This window comes from Triturus cristatus, chromosome 1_2 (assembly GCF_964204655.1).
Source record: "Triturus cristatus chromosome 1_2, aTriCri1.1, whole genome shotgun sequence".
Lineage (NCBI taxonomy): Eukaryota > Metazoa > Chordata > Amphibia > Caudata > Salamandridae > Triturus > Triturus cristatus.
In genome coordinates this window covers 734,914,284-734,941,820 of record NC_140580.1, presented here as the reverse complement: position 1 = coordinate 734,941,820, position 27,537 = coordinate 734,914,284, and the positions used below count along the sequence as shown (strand labels likewise).

Here is a 27,537-nt window from a genome sequence, read left to right as displayed (position 1 = left end):
CCGGAAAGGGGTTTAACATCGAAACGCGCGTCGGCGTTTTTTGATCTTTTTGTCCCCTACATATGTAGTCCACTGTTTGATTTATGTAAAGATGAACAACTATTGGTCCAATTAATTTCTTTAATTCATCCCCAAAAAAGTGTTTCTTGAAAAAAAAAGGGACAGGATTCGTGGGAGAAGCCTGTCGCGACCCTCTCTCCGTCATTTCTTTATCACAGCGGCAGTCTCCGTCTCATTGTAGGCGGCTGCCTTCCGCTGGGGGTCTCCGCCACGCGACCTCACCACGAGTAGGCCATGTCCGCCTTCATGTCTGTAGCTGCGGCCACGGCAGTGGAAACGGCTCAAGGAAGTGTTTCCTGGCTTCAGTAGCTCTTCCGCTGTCTGGCTCCACGTGTTACCAGTTTGGATGGCGCACTGAGAGGATAATTATGCCGGAATATAGGGGATATCGGCTGGAGCGCTAGGGATTCGCATCCGCAATGATGGCTGGCTAGCCACGCCGAGGGTGTGGCAAACTCATTCAGCATTTTCTGCTCCTGAGGTGGTGGAGGACCTGTTGCTAAAAGGAGAGGCGGAAGAGATTAACCTATAAGACACTGCTTCCACTTTTTGTAGAAAAAATGTTGGCCAGGGTGTTGCCGAAAGATTGGCTAATAGGGCAGAGTGTTTTTGCAGTGTCTGTACCTAACTTTATGGCCATTTGGAACGATTCTTTAGTGGAGTTTTTAGTTTCTTCTTTCTGGTGAAGCAAGAATCCTTTTCCTTTAAAATTACAATCTTGTAATTAGCTAAACAAAGCTTGTATTTCGCTTTCTCTACCTCATTATAATCGGTCCTCTCTCTTTTCTCCTGTCTTCTACAGCTTTGTTCATGAGCCCTAAACTTAGCAGTGAACCAACGGGCCATGGTGTTATTACGTTTAGATTTAACCATTTTAGATGGAGCAAAAAGGCTGGCAGCGGTGTCTAACCATAGAGTATATTGAGAGACAGCGGTGTCTATGTTGTCGGAGAGTGCAAGTGATGAGCCATTTAGCGTTTTAGAGAAGAGATCTGGTTTGATATTGTGCCAGGTACAGAAGAGGATACAGTTAGTCGGGTTTTGATCCTGGGACTGGGATAATTACTATCTAGGTCAAAGAGGACAGCACTGTGGTCTGAACAGACCAAAGGAAGAGTTCTGATGTTGCCTGGTGACGTGTTGTTGGTAAAGATCCCATCTAGTGTGTTTCCTGGCAGTTGTGTGGAACAAGCTACGATTTTAGAAATGCCTAACCCTGAGAGGGTCTGAAGAAGAGCTAATGTGTCAGTGTCTTGGTGTGCCTCTAGGTGAAGGTTAAAGTCACCTAAAACCGTATAATCTGTGGACAGAATATGTCCCTCAACGAGGCTACCAATCTCCTGATAAAAAAACTTGTCTAGGACCATGTGGTCAATATATGACCATGCCTTTGAAAGACTTGAGTTTTGGTTATTTCAATACTGAAGGAGACCGCTTCACAATGCTGTGAGGGGGCAGGATTGAAAGAGTCCGCTAGGTCAGCTCTGTAAAAAATTGCTCTGCAGTCCCCATGCTTAAGCGGCCTATCTTGTCTAACAATGGCAACACCTGTGGGTAAGGCTGTCAGCAGGTCCGCATTACAGGAGGGATCAGCCTATGTTTCCATAATGAAAGCCAGGGCTGGTTTGTAGGTGTCATTAACAAGAGAAATTAAGAGCTGTGCTTAACTAGGGATGTCACGTTGATTAAAACGCAGAGCAAAGTATTTTTTAGGTAAAATAGCTTCTGTGTGGTGGCTGAGAGGGTGTAAGGGTGCTGCTCAGGCAGCAGTTTGCGCCATTAAAGGCTGGGGCACCGCCGGTACTACGTGAGCCCCACAACTTTGACAGGTGGGCAAAGCGTTCGCAATGATGAGATGGCAGTCAAGTTTAGGGCAACTGGGGTTTTTACCAGAGTCGAACACGAGCAGCTCGTCCTGTGTGTAGGATTGATGTAGTAAATCAGTCCCAAAACAGCCAGGGGGCAGGCACTAGGTACAGTCTGGGTTGGTTGGGCAGAAACTGGCTTACCTTAGGCGGGCCTTCAGTGCACCAGCGGCGCACCCGCTGCGCGGACACGCTTTGGACTCCTTGATATAATCTGCCATGCAAGTGGTGTGTGGCTTGCATGATTGGCAGCGCGTCAAGCAAAGACATCGAATGGGCAACATAAAATGGAACCAGCGTCCAGCAACCCCTGAATTCAGTAGCAGGCTCCCTTACAGACTGAAAGATACTGGTAAATGAAAACCAAATTAAAAGAACAGTGAGAAAGCACAAAGCATAAAATGATTAAAATGCAGGGTTTCACCCTTCCAACATGGCCCAATGCAAGGATGGGGGCCAAGCGCCTCCCATAATATGGCAGCCCAGCTGCCTACAAGGAAATAAACTGTGGCTTCTTCTCCGATGCGTCAAAGCTCTGCCCCAGTGAAGAAAGATTTGACATCCTGGATTTGGGCAGAGAGATGCACTGTGGGATTTTTTAGTGCACATCCCCCTGAAAGTGATGCAAGATTGTGTATAGTTCCCCGTGAGAATTTTATCCTCATTGGTTAGAGAGTCCCCCTCCTCCCCACAAACACGAGACTGGCATAAAAGTGGCATCTCTAGAAACCAGCTTCAAAACACTAATGGACTCAGAAGAAGGACTCTGCTGGCTGTATCTGTGGACCTCAGAAAGAAAGTCTGCACCAAGTAGGATTATACCTGCTGAACCAATGGCAGAACGTCAGAAAGAGGATTGCTCCTGTTAAAATTATGGTCGAGAGAAACCTCAAGGGCTTGACTTGTCAACGACCAGAGAGTGGATTCCAAGGGCTGGTTAATTAGCATCCTGTTAAGCTTGTTAAGCTCCTAGATCACAAAAGCTGAAGAAACCCTACACCTGCAAGAGCCCAACTGACGAGTTACAACTGGATTTGTCTTGGACACAGCTAGTGCATCCTTGGAGGTCGAGTCATAGCCCCCAAGAAGTACCCACCAGGTCCTGGACCCTTGGCTTTTGATAGAATGTACTCTTCTCTCTAATGGAATTTTAAATTGTGAGGCTAGAACTCAAAGAGAACAATTTTTGCAAAAGAACCACATAACCATTACTCAGCACCCTGTCAGATACACTGCGGGTTACTGACACCATCCACTGTAGGTTTTGCCGGTTTGTGGGGTGCCTCAAACTCCCATTGAAAACAAAGGCTCCCACTGGAGTTCTGGACTTCGCCTGTCCACTGACATCGACCCCAATGCAGGGCCCAAGCTTCAGGCGACACCACAAAAAAAAAACACGTCTCCAAGGACAAGAACCACAAACGTTTCTAAGTGCAAAGGCAAAAGGCTTTACCAGGTCCTGCCTGGTGCCTGCAGTTGGTCTGTAACTTTGTCTTTGGCCTGGACCCCTGAGTTTGAGTCTCATAGACTGCCACTACAACTGAAATACAGTGATTTATTAAACTTTTTGTGTGAACTGCAGTAATTTAAGAAAGAAAAATCATGCCGCTGGTTAACTTCATCAGATTTTTGTAATTTTGGTTTCTATTTAAAGATAATAAGTGTGTGAATGTTGTCATGTTTTCACCTGTTTTGGTACTGGTGAATACTTTACACTTGGTTCCTTGAGTGAAGCTTGACTGCTTTGTACCACAGCTACCCAGGACTGTGCTAAGGTTTAAATTAATACTGATACGGAATAGTGATATTATTTAGTGAGGTGTCCCTTCCACCCCAACTAATAATCCACGTTCTCAAATAAAAAATATTCTGCTGATGTGTTTTGCTCAAACTGCACAGGTAAGCACACTTTCTCAAGTCCTAGAATAGGTGGAGCCATATATTGGCCAAAATGTTATATCAAGAATGGTCTCTATAATTCCTACTAGTGTCTCTTTTTGAAACAGGCTGATGTCTGTACTTTTTCCCTGTCATTTGCACCTGCTTTTTAACAGCCAGACTAACTTGTCACTTTTAACATGGTTAGTGTTTCAATACAAAAAGAATTGTTGATGGACAGAATGCAGAACAATGCCATTCATTCACCCCAGTACAGAGATCTGGGCCTAAATCCATCGTTTTTTTGCTCACCATGCCATTCCAGTTTGGACCCAGCCATATGTAAATCGGTCTTGACCCTGTGCCCCATGGGAACAGTCCAGCCCGAACTGCCAGGCCAGGTCCTCCCTGGACTGGAAACAAGCATCCTAGGACCGGTTTCGGGGATTCACCCCTCTTCAGCCAGGATAGCTTGATTCCAGTGGCATGGAGAGCATGGGACTCACGTCTGAGCATACCCGTCCCACTCAGGGTGACAAATGCAAAAAGAATTGTTGATGGACAGAATGTAGAACAATGCCATACATTCACCCCAGTACAGAGATCTGGGCCTAAATCCATCGTTTTTTTGCTCTCCATGCCATTCCAGTTTGGACCCAGCCATATGCAAATCAGTCTTGACCCTGTGCCCCATGGGAACAGTCCAGGGACGGGTATGCTCAGATGTGAGTCCCGTGCTCTCCATGCCACTGGAATCAAGCTATCCTGGTTGAAGAGGGGTGAAACTGCGAAACCGGTCCTAGGGTCCAAACTGGAATGGCATGGTGGAAGGTTGAAGAGTGGTTGTGTGGATGGAGTCTTCTCTGCCCTAAGTGGCAAATTATGTACTAACTGATAGACAGGGGCAGTGTTTCAACCTTTTATCTTGTTACACCATGTGTCTGTTTCCATGAGTGCCTTTGAGAGAACTTTGAGGTTAGACTGCTATTGTGTGAATGATTTGCAATGTTCTACTTTGTTCCAGTGCGTCACCAAATTACCCCAGGATACCTGTCTTAACCAATTTGATAGGCTACAGAACAAGTGGTGATTGCTGGTCCTCAACAATGGTGGTTTTGGTTATTCACGACAGGCATGTTGTGGTCCATCCTACTGTGTTGCTTGAAAATGGACCAAGTACACTCTTAGTGCTCTTGACTCTCAGGGTAGCGGGCAAGCAGTCCAAGGCTTAATAAATTAATGTCCAGCAAGGTTCTGTTCCTTTAAGAGATAAGAAGCACTTCAGTTACACCAAAACATAATACTATATATATGGAAGACCTAGCATGCTTGGATACACAAACTGTGTATGCGGGGTTCACTATACAGAGAAACAGAAACGGCAGGTAAAGGCTCACTGTGGCAAACAGTGGAGCACTTTTCCTGTAATCAGTGAGTTGTAGGTTAGTCCTTAGCATTTTACAAGGAGGATCTAGAATGCAGGTTGCAGTTAACTCTTAAAGTTCACCAGAAGGTCTATTTAGCCAATTCACAGACAAATATCTTTCAGGTATTGGTGTTACCGGATTGTGGAGAGCACTCAGATCTTCCAAGTAGGGGTGTGCGGCTTTTAATTGCATGAGGTGAGTTGTCATGCTCGCAATCACTGGGGCTCATCTGGGTACTAAGGATTTAAAACCAGTATTCTGCCCCCACTGTTAATTGCAAATTTCAAATGGACACAGTCTTGTGTCGCTCAAGAGGTACACTTTTGTTGTTCACTGCTAAACCTCAGTTCCAGGCACTACATCCCAGGGTAAATTTTGGGCCTGGGTGTCAGTCAACATGCAGAATGTTGCCAGTTCAGGCTAAAGACATCCAGTTACTGTCTATATACCAAGCAGGAACAATATAGTCCCAACAGTAACATTCATCACGTATTGGTACTTTCCTTACTCTGGGCAAGCACAGTTCAGTGCTGCAGCCCCTTTTGTTCAATTGTAGGCCATTCGGTGAAAAAAGATAAAAGCATGGTTTGCAGATGCTATTCAAATGGCTTAATGTCAAGGCTCTTCAGACACAAGCTTTGAGTCCCTAGCATTCTGGAATTGGCAAGCTGGATGGAAATACGCAGGTTGCAGCTCGACCAAAGAAAGGCAAGCCTACTAACATTGGGCTCTGAGTACTATCTGTGTTTTGCTCGGGGGGTTGATTGTATGAGCTGAACATTTGTGCCTAACCAGCTGGAATGGTCAGTCCCCACGTATGTGCTTTGAGGGCTCTAACCATTCCACACTCCCCAACACACACATACACTCGTCAACTGCTGACTTGGATACAGCATTACCTCTTCGTCCCTCCCTCACTTCCCTTCATTACACATACGAGACATCCCTGCCTCACCAGACACCCATACCCGTGACTTAACATTTTTGTATTTCTAGCCCCCATACCCCCTCCAACCTCCTGTTTTTTTCTCTCATTCTGGCTCATTTTATTGGAGTCTGGGGTTAGCTCCCAGTTTATGTCTACTGTTCTGGTTGGTCCTTTGTGTTGGGAGTGTCACCTATATCTAGTTGTCTCCCTGCTGGGTTTTTGGTTGAATGTCATTATGGTGGGGAAACATGTATCCAAGCGCAAGTATGTGCTGTCCTCTTCTGACGATGATGAGCCCATTCCTGCTCGCCGGAGTAGGTCCAGGGGTCCGGTGGATTCTTCTGCCCTACTCTCGGCTTCTGAGGTGTTGCTATGATTGAGGGGGCTGTGGCTTGTCGTCTTGTTCTGTGGTGGGTCTGGTGGATGCTCCCTGTGATGACTAATCTGCTTCTGAAAGTAGCCATCCTTCTACCTCTTCAGGGAAATTTGTGCATAGAGGAGGTTCCGGATATTCTTCAACATATCCAGGAGACTTTGGGATTTTCACCTTTTTCTTCTTCTTAGGGGAAAGAGGGCATTTTACCCCAGTATGTTAACCCCCCTGATTTTGGTATGCCAATTAATGGTTGCATCAAAGACTTGATAGCTGGTAAATGGGGTGACCTGGATTGCTCTTTGGTGCCATACCTTTTGCAGAAGCTCTACTCTCTGGAGGAGGCGGAGGACTATCTTCCTCACTCTGCTAAGGTGGATGCCATGTTGGCCACTCTGATTGGTCGTACGGTGAACTATCCGGAGGATTGTTCTCTTGTGAATGCTACAGAAAGAAAGTTGATGGGGCGCTGAAGAAGGCTTTCTCTGTGGAGAATTTGACTTTGAAGGCAGGTATCTAATCTGCTTATGCTGCTCAATCCTTGGTACCGGACTTTGAGAAACTGGCCACAGCTATTCAGGAGGAGACTGATTGCTCTGACTTACTGGTGCACATGGAGCAACAGGTGAAATTACTGGCTGTTCATATGTCCTTCTATCTTCTGCCATGGCTTCTGGTTCCATGATTCTGGCACGGAGGAATCTGTGGATGCGAGACTGGAAGGCAGATTTCTCCAAAAAGTCTTCTCTCCAGAAAATTCAGTTTGGGGGGAAAATGCTGTTTTGTGAGCAGCTGGACAGCATGATTACAAAAGCTTTCAAAGATCAAAATCCTGCTCTGCCCCACAAGGGGAAGCCTTTGTCTTCCTGCTCTTGTTGTTTTTGGAATTCTCCTTCTTCCTCGTCTTCCTTTCATTCCTCCCATCAGTCCTCCAAGCCCTTTTTGCACCGTCGGCAAAAGTTCCAGTCCAAGAAGGCCTCTTACTTGGCAGGCACCAAGGGTCAGCCTGATTCCTTCAAGCGGAAGTCCTGACAACGATTGCGGGACAGCGTCGAAGATTGTGGGCAGGAGGCTGTTGTATTTCCTGGAGGCTTGGAGCCGTGAAGGGATAGATCATTGGCCTTTGAGCATTGTCAGGAATGGTTATCATACAGACTTTGTCGCTCTGCCATTCGGCTGGAGCACCATCTGTACTCTTGTCCCCAGAGATCTGGTGAAGAGGAGGGCTCTTCTGGAAGGGGTTCATGCTCCTCTGGAAAAGAGGGCGATTGTGCCTGTCCCCCTGGAGGAGCAGGGAATGGCTTGCTATTCCATTCTTTTTCTTGCTCAAAAGGTGCCAGGAAGGTTCAGGCTGGTTTTGGACCTCAAAAGAGTGAATGGGTGGGTGAGGACCATTCACTTCAAGATGATGACTTCACAGTCTATAATTCCGTTGGTGGGGCCCAGGACTTTGACTTCTATAGACCTTCAGGACGTTTATCTCCATCTTCCCATGGCATGGGAGCATCAGAGGTTTTGGTGTTTCGCAATGGGGACTGCCACTTCAAGTTTGCAGTGTTGCCATTCGGGCTGAAGCCCGCTCCCCGGGCCTTCACCAAGATATTGGCTCCGTCAGTGGCCTTGGTTCACAGTCAGGGGTTTTTTCTCCACCCCTATTTGGACGATTGGTTGGTTCACGCTCCCTCGTTCCTGTTGGCTCTCAGTCACACAGGGGTGGTTCTGGACGTTTTGCAGGAGCACGGTTTCCTTATCAGTGGGGTAAAGTCCTGCCTTCTTCCGTCCCAGGACCGTCTCTTTATTGGGGCAAGATTTATTACAGATTTGGGGGTAGTCACATTTTCTGAGGTTCAGGTGTCCAAAATTTAGTCTCACATTCTGGCTCTTTTGTCCAAGCATGTCCAGGTGGCAGCTCATTGGCTCCAGGTCCAAGGGAATCAGACAGCCACGGTGTTTCTGGTTCTGTGGGCCTGGTTTAATTTGCACAAACTGATGGCACATATTCTGGCACATTGGTTTCCCCATTGTTTCCCCCTCTCTTCTACAATTCCGGTGTCCCCTCAGATCAGGGAGGAACTGGGTTGGTGGCTGGTTCGGGGTCATCTGCTGGGGGGGTGCCTCTCTCCCCTCCTGCGCTTTTAGTGGTCACCACAGATGCCAGCCTCTCGGGGTTGGGGGCCTGAATGGGTGTTCATTAGACCAGTGGCTTCTGGTCCCATTCGCAGAGCAGGATGTCTTCAAATTGGAGGGAGTTGGAGGCTGTTTGTTTGGCTCTGGGGGCCTTCTCATGGTTGCGGAGGGGTTAGTTTGTCCTGATAAGAACGCATATCATGACCATGGCTTATGTGAACAGGCAGGGGGGTACCAGGTCCTCTTCTCTTGTGGCAGAGAAGTTGTTCTGTTGGGTGGTGTCCTGTCTGTTGGCGATCTCAGCTATTCCTATTCAGGAAGTGTCCAATTTCCTGGCGGATGCTCTCAGCAGGGCCATCCTGTCCTCAGCGGATTTTTGCCTCAGTACGGAGTTGTTTGTGGAGCTGACAGTGCGCTGGGGTGTTCCAGTGGTAGACCTTTTTGCGAGTGTGGGCAATGCCAAAGTGTCCAGATTTTGTTTCTGCAGTCGGGAGTGTTCGGCATGGGACGCTCTCTCCTGCCCGTGTCCTTGGGGTCTTATGTATGCCTTCCCTCCCTTTCCCCTACTTCGCCGGTTCCTTCTGCTGGTCTGGTCTTTGTGGGCATCAGTGGTCCTGATTGCTCCGGCTTGGCCTGGGGCCTCATGGTTTCCTCTCCTGGTGGAAATGAGGTCGGAGTTGCTTGCTGCCCCTGACTCCGTTGCCTCTGATGCTCTCTATTTACAGCAGGATGTTCTGTCCCAGATGCTCTTGGTGCCCTAGAGGTTGAACGCTTAGGACTGCTGCATAAAGGGGTTCCTGCAGGGTTGACCTCGACTCTGCAAACGGATAGACGCTCATCTACCAACAAATCTTACTTGCGGCACTGGCGTTCTTTCAGTAGATGGTGTCATGCTAAGGGTGTGGACCCAACTTCCTCTACCTTGCTTGAGGTGATGCTTTTCCAGGATGGGGCTTCATTGGGGTTGAAGGTTTCCTCCCTTCATCTTCAGTGGGCTGCGATTTAAGGCTTTGCGGAGTTCTTGGGACAATCTCTCCGATCCTGATGGTCTGATTGGATGACTTTTCAAAGGGTTGCGTAATGTTCTCCCTGCCCCTCAGAAGCTCTTTTCGTCTTGGGATCTGTCTCTGGTTTTGGAGGCCTTGATGTCGCCTCCTTTTGAGCCTCTGGTTTCTGTGTTCTGTGTGCGTTTCTTGTCTTTTAAGACCTTCTTTTTGGTTGTGATTTCTTCTGCTCGCCGTTAGAGTGAACTGGGTGCTTTGTCTTTCAAGCATCCTTTTTGTAAGGTTTTTGATGACCGGATCATTTTACAACTGGTCCTTTCCTTTCATCCTAAGGTGGAGTCCCAGTTCCATCTGGACCAGTAATTGATCCAGCCTTCCTTTTTTGATTCTCCTTCCTCAGAATAGTGTGGCTGCACTCGCTATTATATATCTATTTGGACCATGTCGTTTCCTTTCGTCTTTCTGATTACTTTTTTGTCACTTTTGGGTCTGTGAATCTGGGGTTGCGTCCATCTACATCTTTCTTGAGTCGGTGGGTTCGGTCTCTGATTTCTCTGGCTTACAAATCTGCTGGGCACCTTTCTCCCTTGGGGGGTTCAGGGTCGTTCCACTCGGTCCATGGTGGCTTCCTGTGCTATAATCCAGGGGGCTCCCATTTCTGAGATTTGGCATTCTGCCACCTGGGGTTCCCCTTTGACTTTTGCCTCTCATCTCCGGATTGGACAGGAGGTTGACTGTTCTGAGGTCTTTGGTTCCAAGGTTCTTTCCGCTATGGTTCCTGAATAGTGGTGCTTCCTTGTTGGCTGTGTTTGTCTAATACCCCTGTTTTTGTTTGGCTTTGGACATCTCGTATGTGTAATGAAGGGAAGCGAGGGAGGGAAGAGGAGGTAATGTATCAATTACTTGCCGGTAATTGCATTACTCGGAGTCCTACTCCCTTGCTTCAATGTCAGTACATACCTCCCTGGTAGTCCAGGCCAATCTTTTGGTGTGTGACATTGCAGGAGGTTGGAGGGTGGTGGAGGCTATATATACAAAAATGTTAGGTCACGTGGTATGGGTATCTGGTGAGACAGGGATGCCTTGTATGTGTAATGAAGAGATGCGAGAGACTAGGACTCAGAGTAATGCAATTCCCCGACAGTAATTGATGCATTAGCTGTCTATTGCGGGGTGCCTAGAATATAGAAATTTCTTTTATGTAAAGCTGATGCATCAAAGTAGGAAACTCAATCCAGCATAGAACAAGGCTAACTATGTGATGTCATGTATTTCTTATTTTGAGCATATAAGCTTCATCTTCTGTAGCCTGACCCTCGTTCTCAGATCCCAATTGCTGGTACTTACCTTCAAATATGGGAAGCACACACTGAATTTCTTCCTGGTGTTTGAGAAAGGTTATCTGGTTACAATAGTCTATTGCCTGTGCTTACAATGTTGCCTTGTGCTGCTTTGACATCCTGGTATCCAAAGGATTGCATGAGAGAAGTTTACATTTCAGTATGGTTACCAAAGCCAGGCCTTTTCAATGTCCTGAATAATGGAAGCTATTTCATTGAACCACATTCTGTTTGTAGATATATTATGAGAGCCCACGACCGACACACGTGTAAGAGTTCACAATGCAAAACTATCTTTTGCTGAATCTGTTTGTTGTGTCTTTAGAGTACTGGAGGTAGACGACTTGAGGCTACGACCATGAGGGGAATAATTGTGATATCTGGTTTTCTATTTGTATCGTTTTAATTAACTAAGTGACTACAACCTTTTTTTTTTAACTGTCATATTGGCAGTAATGACAGACGTTGATGAGAAAAAGGCAATCTCAATGTGTTTAATATTGTATCTCTCCATTGTTTACCTTTGAATGCTAGTCATCTAATAGAAAGTTGTTCTAGCACTTTTATGGGCGTGATTTTGCTGAAGACCTCATTCTGAGTGCCGCAGGGAATGAGTTCAAAGAACCCCCACAGCTTATTCACAGTATCTGATTTGTTTTTTGACTGATTCTTGGCTTTAATCCATTCAATGACGATAATGTGCTGGCTTGTCTTCCCTAGTCATCCGAGTTGAGATGTATTTCAAAAAGCAGTCTGTCTCCTCTCAGGCAGGCTCTGAAAGGGTTGCAACACAGACAAAGAGAAATGATTTCACCTTCTGTATTTTCTAACAACAGTGACCGAATAGTCATTTCAATTGTATTGCTAAAAACACTAGAATTCATGCTTCTGTTCATTCTGCCACGAGAACATCTCATAAGATGTCCTGTATATTCTCATAATCGCGATATTGTCAACTAAAGCTAAACAAATAATTTAGAATTCTTAACTAATAATTGGAAGTCTGTTATAAAAACGGTTGCTTTTGAGGAAGTTTATCAATAAAGTCACATGATGCCTTCCTGCTCTAAAAACCAGCACTTCCCTCCCACAAGGATTTTTTCTCCACCATCTCAAAATGTACCATATTTCTCCCCGCAAAACCAAGCAGGAAGTTTTTCAGATAGGAAAACCAACGTCCTTCCCAAAAATCATTGAAAAAGTGGAAAAGATACAGTATCTCATCTTTAAGAAAAAAAACAATCAAGTGCAGCTGCCCAGCTCGCGCCAACTCTAAATGTAATACAGGGCCAGCTACCTTGCAGGTCATACTGCACATTTTTGACAATGCCACCTGCCTCCCGGTTTTACATTAAATCTCAAAGGCCTTCCATTCTGTTTACCATGGGATTCTTCTACACGCTCACTCTAGCAGATGGAGGTAGGAGGGGAATACTGAACTAAGGGCCACATGTACGACCAAATCATTTTGTGAATCCCTAATTGCGAATTTTTGCGACTCGCAAATAGAAACTCAAAAAACGCGATGTACAAATGTGTCTCAGACACATTTAGAGATTCCTAATGGGATCACAATTGACCTGCCTCATCAATATTCATGAAGTAGGTTGCAGTTTGTGAATCGCAAAAAAACACAGGGACAGTGGCCTGCTGGGGCTAGTAGTCTAGCTGTGTTTGCTTTAAAATAAAGCAATTTTTTTTTTTAATGCTTCCCGTTATCCGAAAAGAAAAATGAAATGTTTCAGTTTCATTTTTTAAGATTACGTAGTAGTGTTTGTGCTGCCATTCACAAAGGAGGAAGGGGTCCTCGAGCCACCCCTTCCCGTCTGTGACTGGCTTTTCACCTACGTGAAGTAGGCAGTAAACTGCAAATGTTTTGGGTCTGCATTCCGGTCGCAAAACATTCTTACACCCCCTGAAACACGGTATCAGGAAGGGACACCCTTTGCACACCCCTTATCTAATACCGACTCTAATACCGACTCAAAAACCCTATTTTGTGAGTCGATAAAAGGCTACAGACTCGCAAATAGGATTAGTATATGCCAAAAGGTTCCGCAGCAGTTGCAAACAACCCGATTCTCCATTGCAACCGCTGAAACCTGTTGTACATATGGCTCTAGATCTCATCTCTAAGGGTAAAGCCTAGCACATTCAGCTGTCCCTCGCCCTCCTTTGAATTGAAAAGAGGAGTTCCCCAAAGCTCCGCCCCCTCCATGTCAATGTTCAATCTCTCGGTGGCATACTGGGAGATCGGAATCTGGGGAGAAACAGGTCTACTGCATATCAGTAATATGCAGATACACGTAGAGCATTCCTCAATATGTTCTAATGCTAACCTCGAAATCGAAGCAATTTCTTCTAATAAAGTGCCATAAAATATTTCAACTTTGATGTGTGAAAAGTGATGCATTTACATCGTGCTGCCGAATGTTACTGGTTATATATTAGTGAAAATGCCACTAAAATGTTACACACTTAAAAAAATATATATTTTACACATTGCGGCTAGTCTAGTGTCTAGTACAAAAAAGTTGGTTACATACACAAACATTTTAAAGCATGGGCAATGTGGCCATTGTCCAAGGACCCCAGCCTTTCAGCCCCTCCCCCCCTCCCCGATAGAGCCGGCTCTGTTCTACACACAGTCCTGTCGACCTTGAATGATTCTCAAACATAGACAGTTTCAAATACCGTTTTCTTTAAATGTATTTTTAATAGGGTAATCTTTGGGAGTTTATTAGACATTCTGTAGAGAAATGTTGTTTGTATTTTTCACCAGCATGCAACATCCATGAAATGTTTTTTTACGATCAAAACAGGACAACACATATGAGAAATGGAAGGTTCATCACAGAGATTTGCAATTCCATTAGTGACCTACTGCTGCATTACACTATTGAACACCCACTCTACAGTTCCTGAATATAAGATGGAAATATTTAGATTTTGAACTCGTGGGCCTGTGCACTCTCCGTGACCTGGCCAAAAAGGGCATGAAAGAGACTAAATAGGTTCATAAATTTAAAGCTGTTCCAAACAGGCCCCCCTCAAATACGTTTGGCCAGTGCTTAATTTGTAAAAGAAAAAAAGTGCCAGGGCACTTGTCAGGAGAGATCACTGCAGTTTGCACCACCCATTGCTTCTGTCAGTGTTGCCAATTACAATCCCAACTCAACGACAAAATATGAATAAACAGCTGTTGTTGTGCTCATCCCTAATTGGGCAGACAGTGCCACCATGTGGCAATGGCTGTGCATGTCCATCATGTTAAACAAGTGCTGTACTGTGATAATGAGTGATGCTTGTAATCACTGTTCTCTTTGGTGTAATGCATCAATGCGGAAAACATGAAGGGTCATATTTAGAGATTGGGAGGCAGGATACTCTGTCACAACCGGATGGATATCCCATCCACTGTGTTAGCAATGTCAAAGGCTAAAATGCACTCTTAATATGGCAGACGGGATATCCGCCACATTTGTTCATCAAACTCTAAATAAGGCCCCAAGTCTCCTCATATATTTTCAAAACAAATGTCTGATTTTTAGGTAGCACCAATGTCTAGACATACAGACACTCGGTCTGCTTTTTAGTTTCAGTAGGTTGTTGGCTATTAACTTTATCAGCAACTCTATCACTTTTTTTGTATCCAAAGTTAACAAGCATTTACAATGCAATGGTCTCGGCATTGGTAAAGTTAGAGCTATTGGCATTGCTCATGACATTATTTTTGCTTATGTTTTTTTTTTTCAAACATTTAAAGAAACGGCATTGTCATGAGCAATGGCAATCGCTCTAACTTTAACAATGCCGAGACCGTTGCATTGTAAATGCTTTTTTTTTAACATGCGCAGAAGCTTACGGATCCCTAGTTGCCTGACTTACCGGCCCACTTGCGGATGCCGCTGCCCTCGGTGCGCGCTCCGACGAATCACTCTCTCTGTACAGAACATAAAACAGCTTTCGGAAAGGGGACTCCACCGCCTTACCACGAGTTTCTGCATTGTAGGCGCGCCTGGCCTCAATGCGCTATAAATTACATATTCCAGGGAGCGCATTTTAAGTCAAGTGGTCTGCGGGAGACTCTTATAAACAGTGTAATGGGCCAATTTTCAGAGCGGGGGTGATATGTGTGACATTCTGTGTGTCAGGCCACGCAGGTGTTTTGTGCGCTCTGGGAAAGACACTAGATTGAGAGCCTAACGTGGTCCAGTGTTACGGTTGATTATTTGGAAATAGGAGCGCTGTGTTCTAATCCCGGTTATAACTTGAACACAGTGTGACCCTGGGCAACGGCTTTATCTGCCATCGTCACTAATCTCAGATAACACGGACATGGTAACAACACTCCTGTCTGATGTCGTGTGACAGGTTCTGCAGGAGCCTCACGCACAGACCTTGCGCTGCACGCACACACTCGGGTCAGTGCGCACCTATCTGCCCCTGCAGCACCCCAGGCTCAGACAAAGCCCATCCCAGCCGCACTGACACCAGTGACAGGACGCAGGCTTTCGGCGCTGCCCGGCTGCCTACCTTGATGCCCTGCTGCTGGCTGGTGAGGGTCAGCTTGGACTCGTCCAGGAGCAGAACTTCACAGTAGAATTCCTCCGGGACGGCGCAGAAACACCACATCCCTGCGCAGGGGGCTCTGGCAGAGAGGGCGGCGGGGTGCGCATCCAGGCTGGGAGGGAGGGAGTCAGGTGCGGACGGGCTGCGTGTGCATGGCAGGGCGCGCGGGGTGGCTGGCGGCACCTGGAACAGCAGGCACCGGCATGCACTGAGCCCGGGCTGAAGCCTTCCCTCGGCAGGAGCCCGGCTCACACCTCACAAGGAGGATCAGCTTCTGGAACTCCCCCGGGAGCATGAACAGGCACAGGGAGGCGGGGCTCACCATAGAGGAAGAGTCCTTCAGCGGCTAGAGGGTGTCAGCCTCTTAAAGAGACACGCAGAACGCAGACCCGAGGCCATTGTGCCTTCTGCCTCCAGCCTCATTAATTAATAAGTGCGCTTAGGAACATCTATTCAAGACGCAGCCGCTTTAAGGGGGTGTGGTGAAATTGTCCTCCATAACTGCGTATTTCAAAAAACCTTCATTCAACAATCTGGCACATATAGTAGCAGTGTGTTTGTTCTTTCGCGTGCGTGACGGTGAGACCGGTTAGACCTCAATTAATCTCACTAACAGGAGCAAACAGTGCGAGCCTCGCTTACCATGACTTGTATCCAATTCGTATGCAAGCCTTTAAACATCTACGAGAAATACCGAATTAAACAAGCCGAGGGCACCGGAAGACACCACCGCCTTTCTCCGAGGCAAAACAGAAATGCCTCGGAGAAAGGCAGCGTCGTTTTCGGATTCGGGGGCGTGTTTTGCTGTTAACTCCTCCTTGAGACTTCTTGCAAAAAACACGCCCCCGATCCGAAAAGGACGGGGCCTAATCTGAATGACTGACCTCTTCTCCAATGGCTGGCCAGCATTCAAGAGGCCAGCCAATGGAGAACAGGGGAGAAGAGGGGCGGGTTCAAGCCCCTCTTCTCCAAGTCATTAAATCTCGGAGCTAGACTGCGCAAGCCGAGACCTAAAAAGTGCTGATAACTGCACCTGTTTAAAACCCTTTACGGCTGATAATCATTACCCAGCGAAATGGTGCTTAATTGATCAAACTCTGAAGGTCGTAAAACTGAGGGAACCCACTGTGATTCAAACCTGTGACCTTCGTGCAACACAAACTTCCGCAATGAATGCTTTTATCCTCTCTGCAATCTGACAGGTTCCGCTGCAGTTAATGTGCAGCAATACATTTTGAGAACATATTAGTTGTACAGTTTCACATATAAATTGAAAACACATTCTAAATCAACCAATCAAATACAGAATGCAAGCCTTTCATTTTACATAGACAACAGCCTTCCAACCGTACACCCTACTCCAGGGGATCTACTACTGTTCGACCTGGCCCTATTTGCATGGTTATCCCAAATTCTTTGTCTTCCTCCTGAATTTTTTCTGACCTGGTTTTGTTGGCTTTACGACTCTGGGCACTTTACCACTGCTTTGCAGTAGTAAAGTGCAAGTGCTCTCTCCTTTAAACCTGGTATGATTGGTATACACCTGTTTGGCATATTTAATTTACTTACAAGACCCTTGTACAGTGGTATTCCATGTACCCAGGGCCTGTAAATTGAATGCTACTAGTGGGGCTGCAGTGCTGTGGCACCACCCTCAGAAGTAGCCTTTCTAACCTGTCTCAGGCCTGCCACAATAGTGATTGTGTGCGCAGTTTACTGCCACAGTGACTTGGCATTTAAAGTTACTTTCCAAGCCTACAATTTCACTTTTACGAAATATAGGTCACCCCTAAGGTAGGCCCTAGGTAGCCCTATGGGCAGGAGGCTGTGTGGGTAAACGGTAGGACATATGCCTCTTTATTGTGTGGCATGTCCTTTAGCTGAGGCCTGTGCAGGTAAGAGCGGTGGGCCCGTGTGTGGGGTATTTCCACAGATGACAACAAAGGAAAAATTAAATAAATAATTAATTTTCCCTCGTCGTCTGTTGAAATCTGCCCCCATCCGGGCCCACTGCTCTTACCTGCACGGGCCGCAGCTGATGTCCTAGTAGTAACAAATAGCCTATTTGGTTTCTCACTGCTGTGAGTGCTGCCCCTCTCATAGGTTAGCATTGGGAATTCCCTGATGTTTTTCAGCGGTAAATTCTGATCTGAAAGGAGTAGTATTGCCATGTTTGGTATAGTGGTGAGAAGTCCTGCTAGGTGTAACTATATTTTTCATTACTATGGTAGAAATGCTACTTTTAGAAAGTAGCAAATACAAGGAGATGATGGATGGAGCATGACATTTTTCAGACACTCACCCCCAGTCACAGATCTGGGTTGAATCCATCATCGTTCTTTAGCTCACTTCACCACCTCAGTTCAGACCCAGCTATATGCAAATCAGTCTTGACCCTGTGCCTCATGGGAACAGTCCAGTCCGAACTGCCAAGCCAGGTCCTCACTGGACCGAAACAAGCATCCTGGGACCAGTTTCTGGGTATTACCCTTCATCAGCCAGGCTAGCTTGAATCCAGTAGCACAGTGAGCAAGGGACCCACGTCTGGGCATACCCATCCCACTTAGGGTGAAAAGTGCTATGCAAACAAATGATGGACGGAATGCTGAATAAACTATACATTCACCCCCCAGTCAAGAGATCTGGGTTAAATTCATCGTTCTTTTGCTCACCATGCCGCGCCAGTTTAGACCCAGCCATATGCAAATCAGTCTTGACCCTGTGCCTTATGGGAACAGTCCAGACCGAACTGCCAAGCCAGGTCCTCACTGGACCGGAAACAAGCATCCTAGGACCTGTTTCTGGGTATTACCCTTCAACAGCCAGGCTAGATGGAATCCAGTGGCACAGTGAGCAAGGGACCCACATCTGGGCATACCCATCCCACTTAGGGTGAAAAGTCCTACACAAACAAATGATGGACTGAATGCTGAAAAAATCATACATTCACCCCCAGTCAAGAGATCTGGGTTAAATCCATTGTTCTTTTGCTCACCATGCCACCCCAGTTTAGAACCAGCCATATGCAAATCAGTCTTGACCCTGTGCCTCATGGGAGCAGTCCAGCCCGAACTGCCAAGCCAGGTCCTCCCTGGACCGGAAACAAGCATCCTAGGACCGGTTTCGGGGTTTCATCCCTCTTCAGCCAGGATAGCTTGTTACCAGTGGCACAGTGAGCCCGGGACCTACGTCTAGGCATACCCGGCGCACTTAGGGCGAGAAAGCAAAAGACACACAATTGATGGACGGGATGCAGAACAAATCAAAACATTCTCCCCCAGTCAAGTTATCTGGGTTAAATCCATCATTCGTTTGCTCACCTGGCCATATGCAAATCAGTCTTGACCCTGTGCCTCATGGGAACGGTCCTGCCTGAACTGCCGAGCCAGGTCTTCCCTGAACCGGAAACAAGCATTCTGGGACCTGTTTTAGGATAACACCCCTCATCAGCCAGGCTAGCTTGAATCCAATGGCAAAGTGAGGGAGGGACCCATGCCTGGGCATACCCTGGCAACTTAGGGCAAACAAAGCAAACACAAGGAGATGATGGACGGAGAGCTGAAACTTTTCAGACACTCACCCCCAGTCACAGATCTTGGTTGAATCCATCATCGTTCTTTATCTCACTTCGCCACCTTGGTTCAGACCTAGCTGTATGCAAATCAGTCTTGACCCTGTGTCTCATGGGAACAGTCCAGTCCGAACTGCCAAGCCAGAACTGGGGTGGCGAAGTGAGCTAAAGAACGATGATGGATTCAACCCAGAACTGTGACTAAACTGAAAAAATATATATTACGGTGGGGCAAGGGGCTGAGGGGAATTGCTGATGTTTGTGGTACATCTACAGGCCTACATTCTCGTTGCTAATATTTAATTTTCCAGTGTTCATCATTATGTCATCCCGATGTAGCCTCCCCAATTATCTTGTGCTTTCCTGCCTTACTCCAATCCACGTCTAGGGAACAGAGACAACTAGGCTTTGTGCATACTTTCCAGACAGCCATCACATAGGAAGGGTTAGGTGTAACATGGTTGTATCTTCATTCATCTGCATAGTGAATTATCTTCCTCGTCTGGGAGAGAGGAATGTGTGTCACACTGTTGGACTTGGCCCTTTTTGCAGGGTCATCCTTGAACTTTTTGTCTTCCTCCTGAATTGTTTCTGACCTGTTTTTGTTGGTTTTAGGACTCTGGGCACTTTACTACTGCAGATCAGTGCTAAGGTGCATATGCTCCCTGTATAAAGTGTTATGGTAATTGGTCGTCCATAATTGGTATGTTTGCCTTACTAGTAAAGTCCCTAGTAAAGTGCACTATATGTGCCAGGGCTGGTAATACAAATGCTACTAGTGGGCCTGGAGCACTAATTGTGCCACCCACACAAGTAGCCCTAACGAGAGAACTCAGGCCTGCCACTGCATTGCCTGCGCACAGTTTGCTAACTGCTATATTGTCCTGACAAGTGCACCCACTTGCCAGGCCTTACCCTTCCCTTTCCATGCACATCAGACACCCCTATGGTAGGCTCAAGGTACCCCCCTGGGCAGTGTGCAGTGTCTGTGAAAGGTAGGACATGTACTGAAGTGTGTACCATGTCCTGACCGTGAAATACTCTCCATTTCGTTTTTCACTGTTGCAAGGCCATCTTGCCCATAGGACAGAATGGGGAGGTCCGTGTAATATGTTTCCAGCCTATCTTACCATAGGCTTAAGATGGAGAGGTGAAGTTTAGTGTGCCTGGACTCACAATTTAATAATACACCTTTTTGTGAAGGTGGTTTTTGAACTGTGTGTTTAGAAACCACGCTTCTAGAAGTGGCTGTTTTTTTTTGTTCTAACAATTCTGTGTGTCTCTGCCTGGTTGTGGATTGACTGTCTGGATTTGAATGTGATAGGATCTGGGAAATGTCTTGACCCAGGGGAGGAGTAGGTGAGACAGCAACAGGCTGACCTGCATCTGGAGTGTAGGGGGGAAGAGTAGCCCCTGCATGTGAAGAGGCCTTGGCTGCTGCCATAAAAGATTGGCTCCACCTCCTGCTAAGTGATTGAGGAGCCAGACCCCCACTATCAAAGGATGACACCCAGAACTGGTTTGGACAGGGGTCAGTGCCCCCTGAACACAAAGACTTCAAAGACATTTAGGGGTATAACTATGAGAGCTGAAACCCCTGAACTTTGGACTGATCAAGACTGAAAAGGATTGAAACTTATTCGTGGTCAAGAGGAACCTCTGGCAAGGAAGAACAGCTGAAGAGACTGAAGAAAAGGACTGACCCTTGCTGTGTGTCCAGGGGCTGGCCTGCAGTTTACTGATGTAACTAAGGAGAGGTTAAGGGACTTTGCTGTGTGCTGTGTCCTCCTGTTTGAAAGGACTTTGCTGTGTGCTGCGTCCTGAAGTAACTTGTCTCTAAGGGCCCGAGGAGAGCTGGCTCCCTGTTGTGGAAACCCAGGAACATCACGTTTCCATGTGTGTCTCACTGGCGCTGTGTGTGTGGGCTTTTTGCAGCCTGAGACCTTTGTAAGCATTGCCCTGGGATTGTGTGACCCGAAGCCCAACCGAGTCTCAGCGATGCTTCGTGCGTGTGCAGCCTGAGACTGCCGTGGGGTCCGTGGTGCTGGTTGGAAAGTGCCTGTGACTGCAGTGCCCCCACAGCGTGAATCATCGTCCACACTGCTGTGTAGCTGTTTGTGGCCCGAGCCGTCATCGGAACGGAGGCTGTGGATCAAAATAGCAGCCGCCGGCCCGAGCCACAACATGCTGAAGGATTTCGTAAAGCTAAGAAAGTCAAGAGGTATTCGTGATCATTGTTCGCAAGAGGAATCTGCCCAAGATCGTCAGCAACGGAGGAGGCACTGCCGTAACCTGCCCGGCTACAGCGTCGCCTTGCATCGGAGCTGCGTCGTCATCGGGAGTTCAAGTGCTTCTTCTTGGGCCAGCCCTAAGTGATGAAGGTCTTCACTTCTGAGAGATCCGGGTCATGTTCATAGGCTGTCTTCCAATCTTGCGCACCAATGGTAGTCTCTTGATCTGCTGTGAGCGCCACTTGGTACTCTTCCCAACGGTTAGAGTGTGGGGCATCTTCCATTGCAGCCGAACGGCTGAGAAAATTGGCTACTTTGTTCTTGTGGCCTGACAGGAATTCCACATCGTAGACGAAATCTAGGAGCCGGAGTGTCTTTTTGGCGATGCGCGGGGTGGCTTTGGCATTCCCACTGGACGTGAGGACTTTGATCAGCGGCCTGTGGTTCGTGCGGAGCGTAAACTTGGAGCCCCAGAGATATTGGCAACATTTCTCCATGGCCCAGATGGAGGATAGCATCTCTTTCTCTATGACGCTAAACTTCTCTTCGTTGGGAGCGAGGGAGCGGGATGCGAAACCAATGGTGACTTCCGTGCCGTCCGTGGCGCATTGCTACAGGACAGCTCCCAATCCCTTCTCGCTGGCATCAGTCGTCAGGATGCTAGGGGCTGAGCTGTCGAACCCTTGAAGTGGGACGGCCTCGCAGATGTTGTGTTTGATGGTCTTGAATTCCACATCCGATTCTGCCGACCAGTGGAACTGGCGCAGGTTGTGAGTCTTGGTTGCGAATTTCCTGACGAATTTGCTATAGAATTCCACCAATCCGAGGAACGATCGTACTTCATCTTTGGAACTTGGTTTGGGCACCAATCTGATGGCTTCAACGTTGGCTTTCTTCGGGGATATCCCATTTTCGCAGATTTCATGCCCCAGGTATGTGACGTTGCACAAGCCGAACCTGCATTTTTCCAGTTCAGCGGTGAGGCCATTGGTGGAAAGGGTGCGCAGGACTGTATGAAGTTTCTCATCGTGTTCTAGCTTGGTTCTCCCCATTACAAGGATGTCATCCTGGAAGTATAGAACATCGCGGCAGTCTTTGAACAGCTTATGCATTAATTTCTGGAATACCGACGCTCCGGACGCCAGTTTGAAGGGCAGGTGCCGGAATCGGTGGCAGCCCAATGTGGTAATGAAGGAGGTCAGCTTTCTAGATGAGGGGTGGAGTAAGATCTTATGGAATGCGGCAGTGAGATCTATGGTAGAAAACCACTTAATTCCGCTGGTTTGGGCTAGCATGTCTTTGATGCGTGGTAGTGGGAACTTGTGGACTAGTATATTTTTGTTCAGTTCTCGAAGGTCAATGCAAAGGCGTACTTTTCCGTTTGGTTTGCGTGCCACCACCAAGGGCGCCAGCCACTCGGCGGTTTCGATGGGTTCTATGACTCCGTTGTCCTCCAGGCGTTGCAATTCGAGTTGCACGGGTTCCCTGCAGTTGAAGGGGATGTTCCACACCTTGTGACTGACAGGTACTGCCCCGTGCTTCAGCTGGATTTTGTGTGTGAATTTCGACAGTTGTCCGATGGTCCCATCAAAGACGTCGGGGAATTCTTCGCGCAGTTTGGCCACGTTAGGTCTGGGGTTTTCGTCCATCATTAGTACTTGCGTTTCTCTGCCGGGGTTGAGCTGGATGCCCAGTGCTCCTTGTTCGATCCAACCGAGGACCGAGGGTCCTTTTTCTGCCACGTACAACTTGCCAGTGGTCTCCCGCCCCTTGAACTCGAAGTGTAGTTGTCGGAACCCTACCATGGGAATCCTTTCACCTGTGAAAGTGACCGGATGTATATCTGTAGGGTGTAGATGGTGCCCTAAGGTGCTGGCAAAGTCCCTGTCCCATATGTCCTTTTGTATGATCGTGAATAGGGACCCTGAGTCTGCTACCATGAATATCTGGATCCCCCCTATGGTCAGGAGACAGGATGGTTTCCTCTTGGAGTTGCAGTCTATGCCTAACACCTGTTTATCTATGCACAAGATGCTGTCATCGTCCTCATCTCCTTCTTTCAAGTCGGGCTCAGAGTCATACATGATACGCTTGACTGCGCTGCTGCGAGGTCGCCGCCTGCAGACTTTGCCGAAATGTCCTGTCACACCGCAAAAGGAGCACTTGACGTGGAAGGCAGGGCATTGCTTGTCATTGGCCATGTGTGTCTGGCTGCTGCACCTGTAGCAGGAGCTTTTCGAGTCATGGGAGGGCCCGTGGGGCCCTGTTGAGGTCTTCATGGGCCGTCGGACAGACACGTGTCCTGTGGAGGGGTCTGGTTTGTCTCTGGGAGTGTCCTTGTCACTTACTTTGCACATCGTCGGTTTGGTGTTGTCTTTTTTAGCAGCTGCAGCGCATCTTTTGGAGAGTTCGGCCTTTTTGACGATCGCATGATCTCATGGAGGGGAGCCTCCCCACTCACCCACAATTTCTCCTGCACGTTGGTGTTGACTGTGTGCATTATTATCTGGTCCCGCACTAAGTCGTCGTGCAGATGCCAGAACTTGCAGTTTACAGCCAGTTTGAGTGCTGCGACATAGTCTTCCACCGTCTCTGTGTTGCTTTGTTTTCATAGAAAGAAGTTGTATCTATCTATGGCTATGCAAATGACCGGTTGGTAGTGGCCGTCTAGGTCATCGAGCGCATGTTGGAGTACATCTTCATCTGTCGCTGCTCTCGGTTTCACCAACAACAACAAAAATCTAATCAGTAGAACCGGAGATATGTTTTTATAAATTTAAATTTAAACTAGCACCAAAAAGCACAAAGCTCAAACTCGGTTTATCTGATTGTGCTAGACTAGGTCAAAGTCAAAAGGTAAGGCAGACTGCGATGGAGCCCAGCTCGGATACTGGGATCAAGTTCGTCCCAGTGGAAAATTTACTTTCTGAAATGCGCTTACCGACGAGCTGTCAGCGAGGCAAGCTGGTTCTGACATTTGATTAGAGAATGGCATGTTGCTGAAGAGTAGGGTCTTAGTGTACTTGTCGACGAACTCGGGAAAGCTCAGAGCAGTGAACTCGGAAGTCTGTGCCCAGGAAGGCCTCGTCTAGTTGCTGCTTGAGGTCGGTCCTGATGAAGTCCTCTATGTTCTGGAAGCCATATCACTTTCAGTGGGGCAAACCAACAAGCTGATTCAGACTGGTGCTTTGACTTCCACAGCTATCCTCGACTCTGATTGTTCTCCAGACCAAAAGTTGGCAAAATGTTTCTATGTCTCAGATCTTGCAGTTTGGGTACAGGAGGAGTACACTTTAATAGCAGCCAAGAGTCCAGGACCTGAGGGGCAACACTTGGTGGTTAGGATTCACTCCAACAAAGACCGGCATCAGGGTCCAAGGCAGGTCCAGGTGTTATTGGTCAACTGGGCAGTTGCAGGGAAAGGACTCTGGAATCTTGTTGTGTCCCTGCCTGTAGCTCAAACAGGAGGTCAGTCAACTGACCTTTTAGTCACTTGAGGGGTCCTAGGTTCAAGGAAGCAGGTCCATTCTTCCTTTAGGATTGAGACAGCAGGGCAGTCCTTATTCTGGTCTTCACAGGTTAAGGAATGTTCTGAGGAGGGCACTGGGATGCCATAGATGTGTCCAGTGCTACCCTCTGAGTGGGGAAATCTCCTGGCCACTACCTATCCAATGGGGTAAAAGTTCCTAGGGAGGGATCCTATCCACTTTTGCAGCACGTCCTGTGTAAACTATCCCACAGTATCCCTCTCTACTTAAATCCATCAAGGCAGAACCATCCTTCCCATAGTCAGAGCTCCCTTTGCCCACCCCAAAGTGTGGCCAGGATAATGAGCAAATCCTCACTTTTGGTCTCTCAAAACCTGTTCTAGGGAAGCTCCCACTGGGTTAGAAGTCAAGCTGACTAGTAGGAGGCAGGCCTAGGTGTGAGCTATAACTGAAAGCGACAGGATAGGCATCCTTTGAAGCTCAGTAAGAGTCTGGGCACAGTCTTCTAGGTCATCCTGTTCATGGAGGAAACCCACCCTCTCCACCCCAAGCCTTTTGCCCACTTGTCTGGGATCAATCCACATCCCACCACAGGGGAATCATTCAATAGCCTGGTGACACTGGCAGAAAGGCAGATTTGGCTTAGGCAGGAAAATGACAACTTTCTAAAAGTGTAGTTTTCAAAATATTAATATAAATTCCCACTTTACAGTTAAGTTGGATTTTAAATTACTAGTCCTTTAATTATTGTTCCAGCTGTTCCCTCACTAAAATTAGGAATTATAAGTAGTTATAATGTAACCCAGTGTTTTGCCCTGGGGAGCTAGTCTTGCGACAGCAACAGTGACAAACTACTTTGGAGGTTTTACTGTCAGAACATGCAAAATATTACATTTACATGTCCTGCACCCTCCCCTATGGGCATTTAGGGTGTATCTTGGGGATGAATATCAAGATTTGTTTTGCCAGTTTGAAATGGCAGTTTAAAACTGCTCACACAGGATGCAAGTGCAGGCTTGGAGACATGTTTTACAGTGCTACTTTGGTGGGTGGGACAATGAGTGCTGCAGCCCTCTTGTAGCATTTAGTTGACAGGCCTTATGTAGTACCGTTCACAAGGGAATTATAAGTCAATAAAATGTGCCAATTAGATGTATGTCAGTTTTGCTATGTTTAGAAGGGAAAGCAAATGCACTTTACCACTGGTTAGCAGAAGTGAAGTGTGGAGAATCCTTTGGCCCACGAAAACGAGTCTAGGGAAAGAAGGTGAAAATGTTGGGGCATGCCACTCAACAGATTTCCAACAAACAGACTTGCTCAAATAACAATGTGATACAGGAGAAAAGTTTTCTTTTCAAATTATTTTGAGTTACTCTTTAATGAAAGCTGTACAAGATTAACATTGAAAAAACTGCCAATGTATCAGAAGTTAAGAGATTTTTATTTGCAGGCCTTAAATTCGATATTATGAAATGTTAAATCTTGTCAAAGGGGCACTGCGCTACCCCTCGCCTTAAATTCCTACGCCCTCTATCATATGAGATGAGGCATGTTGCTTTTCTGCTGATGGTTACATGTGCACTTCATTTTCCTCTTTCTCTGAACAGGTCTTGAAACTCAGGAAAGAACTATTGAAGACATCCTTGCTGACACAAAGCTGATGAAACTGAATACATTTGTGCAGGTAATAGAAAAACATTGTCTGCTACTTTCACTAGTCAACATGTATTTTTGATATAGTCCTGTATGGAGCAGGTGGTGCTATAAATTCCAGTAGTCACTGGTGTCTACGCCTTGGATGCTGTGGGCTTGCTATAATAGATGCCAGCACTGCTGTGTCATGCAGAATTTCATCTGACCGTAGCTCTGTGGGAGAGTGTAAACACTGTTCATCAAAAATGTAGAATAGGTTGCTCTTCCAAATAATATCTATAGCCTGCAAGTTTCCTAAAGAAATGTGGTAAGGAGTTAATTCCATTAAGGGGCCAGTTACTGGGAGTTTAGGGGTGCAAAATAAATAAGTAATAACTTTATATGGTTGAAATAAACATAAAGTACACAAAACAGATATGACGCATAAGAGTTTCAATTTAAAATAAGACTAAAAACAATTAGATGATGAAAGTGAATAATGAACAATGTACTAAATACTCTGTATCAAGGGTTGATAGGTTCATCGCTCTCATATATAAAAAGCATGGTGCATTAAAGTACACAGACAATATTCAAGAAAATAAAATGTGCTAGAAACTCCTTGTCGAGGTTTGATAGGTGTCAAAGTCCTGCATAAAAAGCATTGTGCATTAAAGTGCAAGGACATTATTCAGACAAATAAAATGTGGGGCATAGATATACGGTAAAAAGATAGTTCAGCCAATGGCTGCAACCTTTGAGGCATACAGGAACAGTTGGGCCTAGAATTGATCCTACAACAAGTAGAATCAGAAATAAATGTAATGTGCTGATGAGGGGTGTTACCAGTTGTAGGAATGTTCTCCATTCTGTGTTTAGACCTGGACCCCTTTGGTGCTTTCTGGCCTATAATCACTTGAAGAAAACAAGCAAAGCTTCTCACACCATTTCCATTTAAATGGACGATTTATAGGGCATCCATACAGTTGCCATGTGGGCCTTTGTGTCATCAATGCGGCTGAAACCTGTTGTTCGAGGCAT

The 27,537-nt window shown here is 46.7% G+C and overlaps 1 protein-coding gene across 1 annotated transcript in view; it reads left to right on the top strand.

The window, feature by feature from the left end:
- LOC146867920 (protein-arginine deiminase type-3-like) overlaps window positions 1-27,537 on the top strand; it is a 406,190-nt gene that overhangs the window by 365,523 nt on the left and 13,130 nt on the right. The window contains exon 14 of the mRNA XM_085608648.1: window positions 26,472-26,548. Coding sequence (XP_085464774.1) covers window positions 26,472-26,548 — 77 coding nt within the window. The remainder of the gene's footprint in view (window positions 1-26,471; window positions 26,549-27,537) is intronic.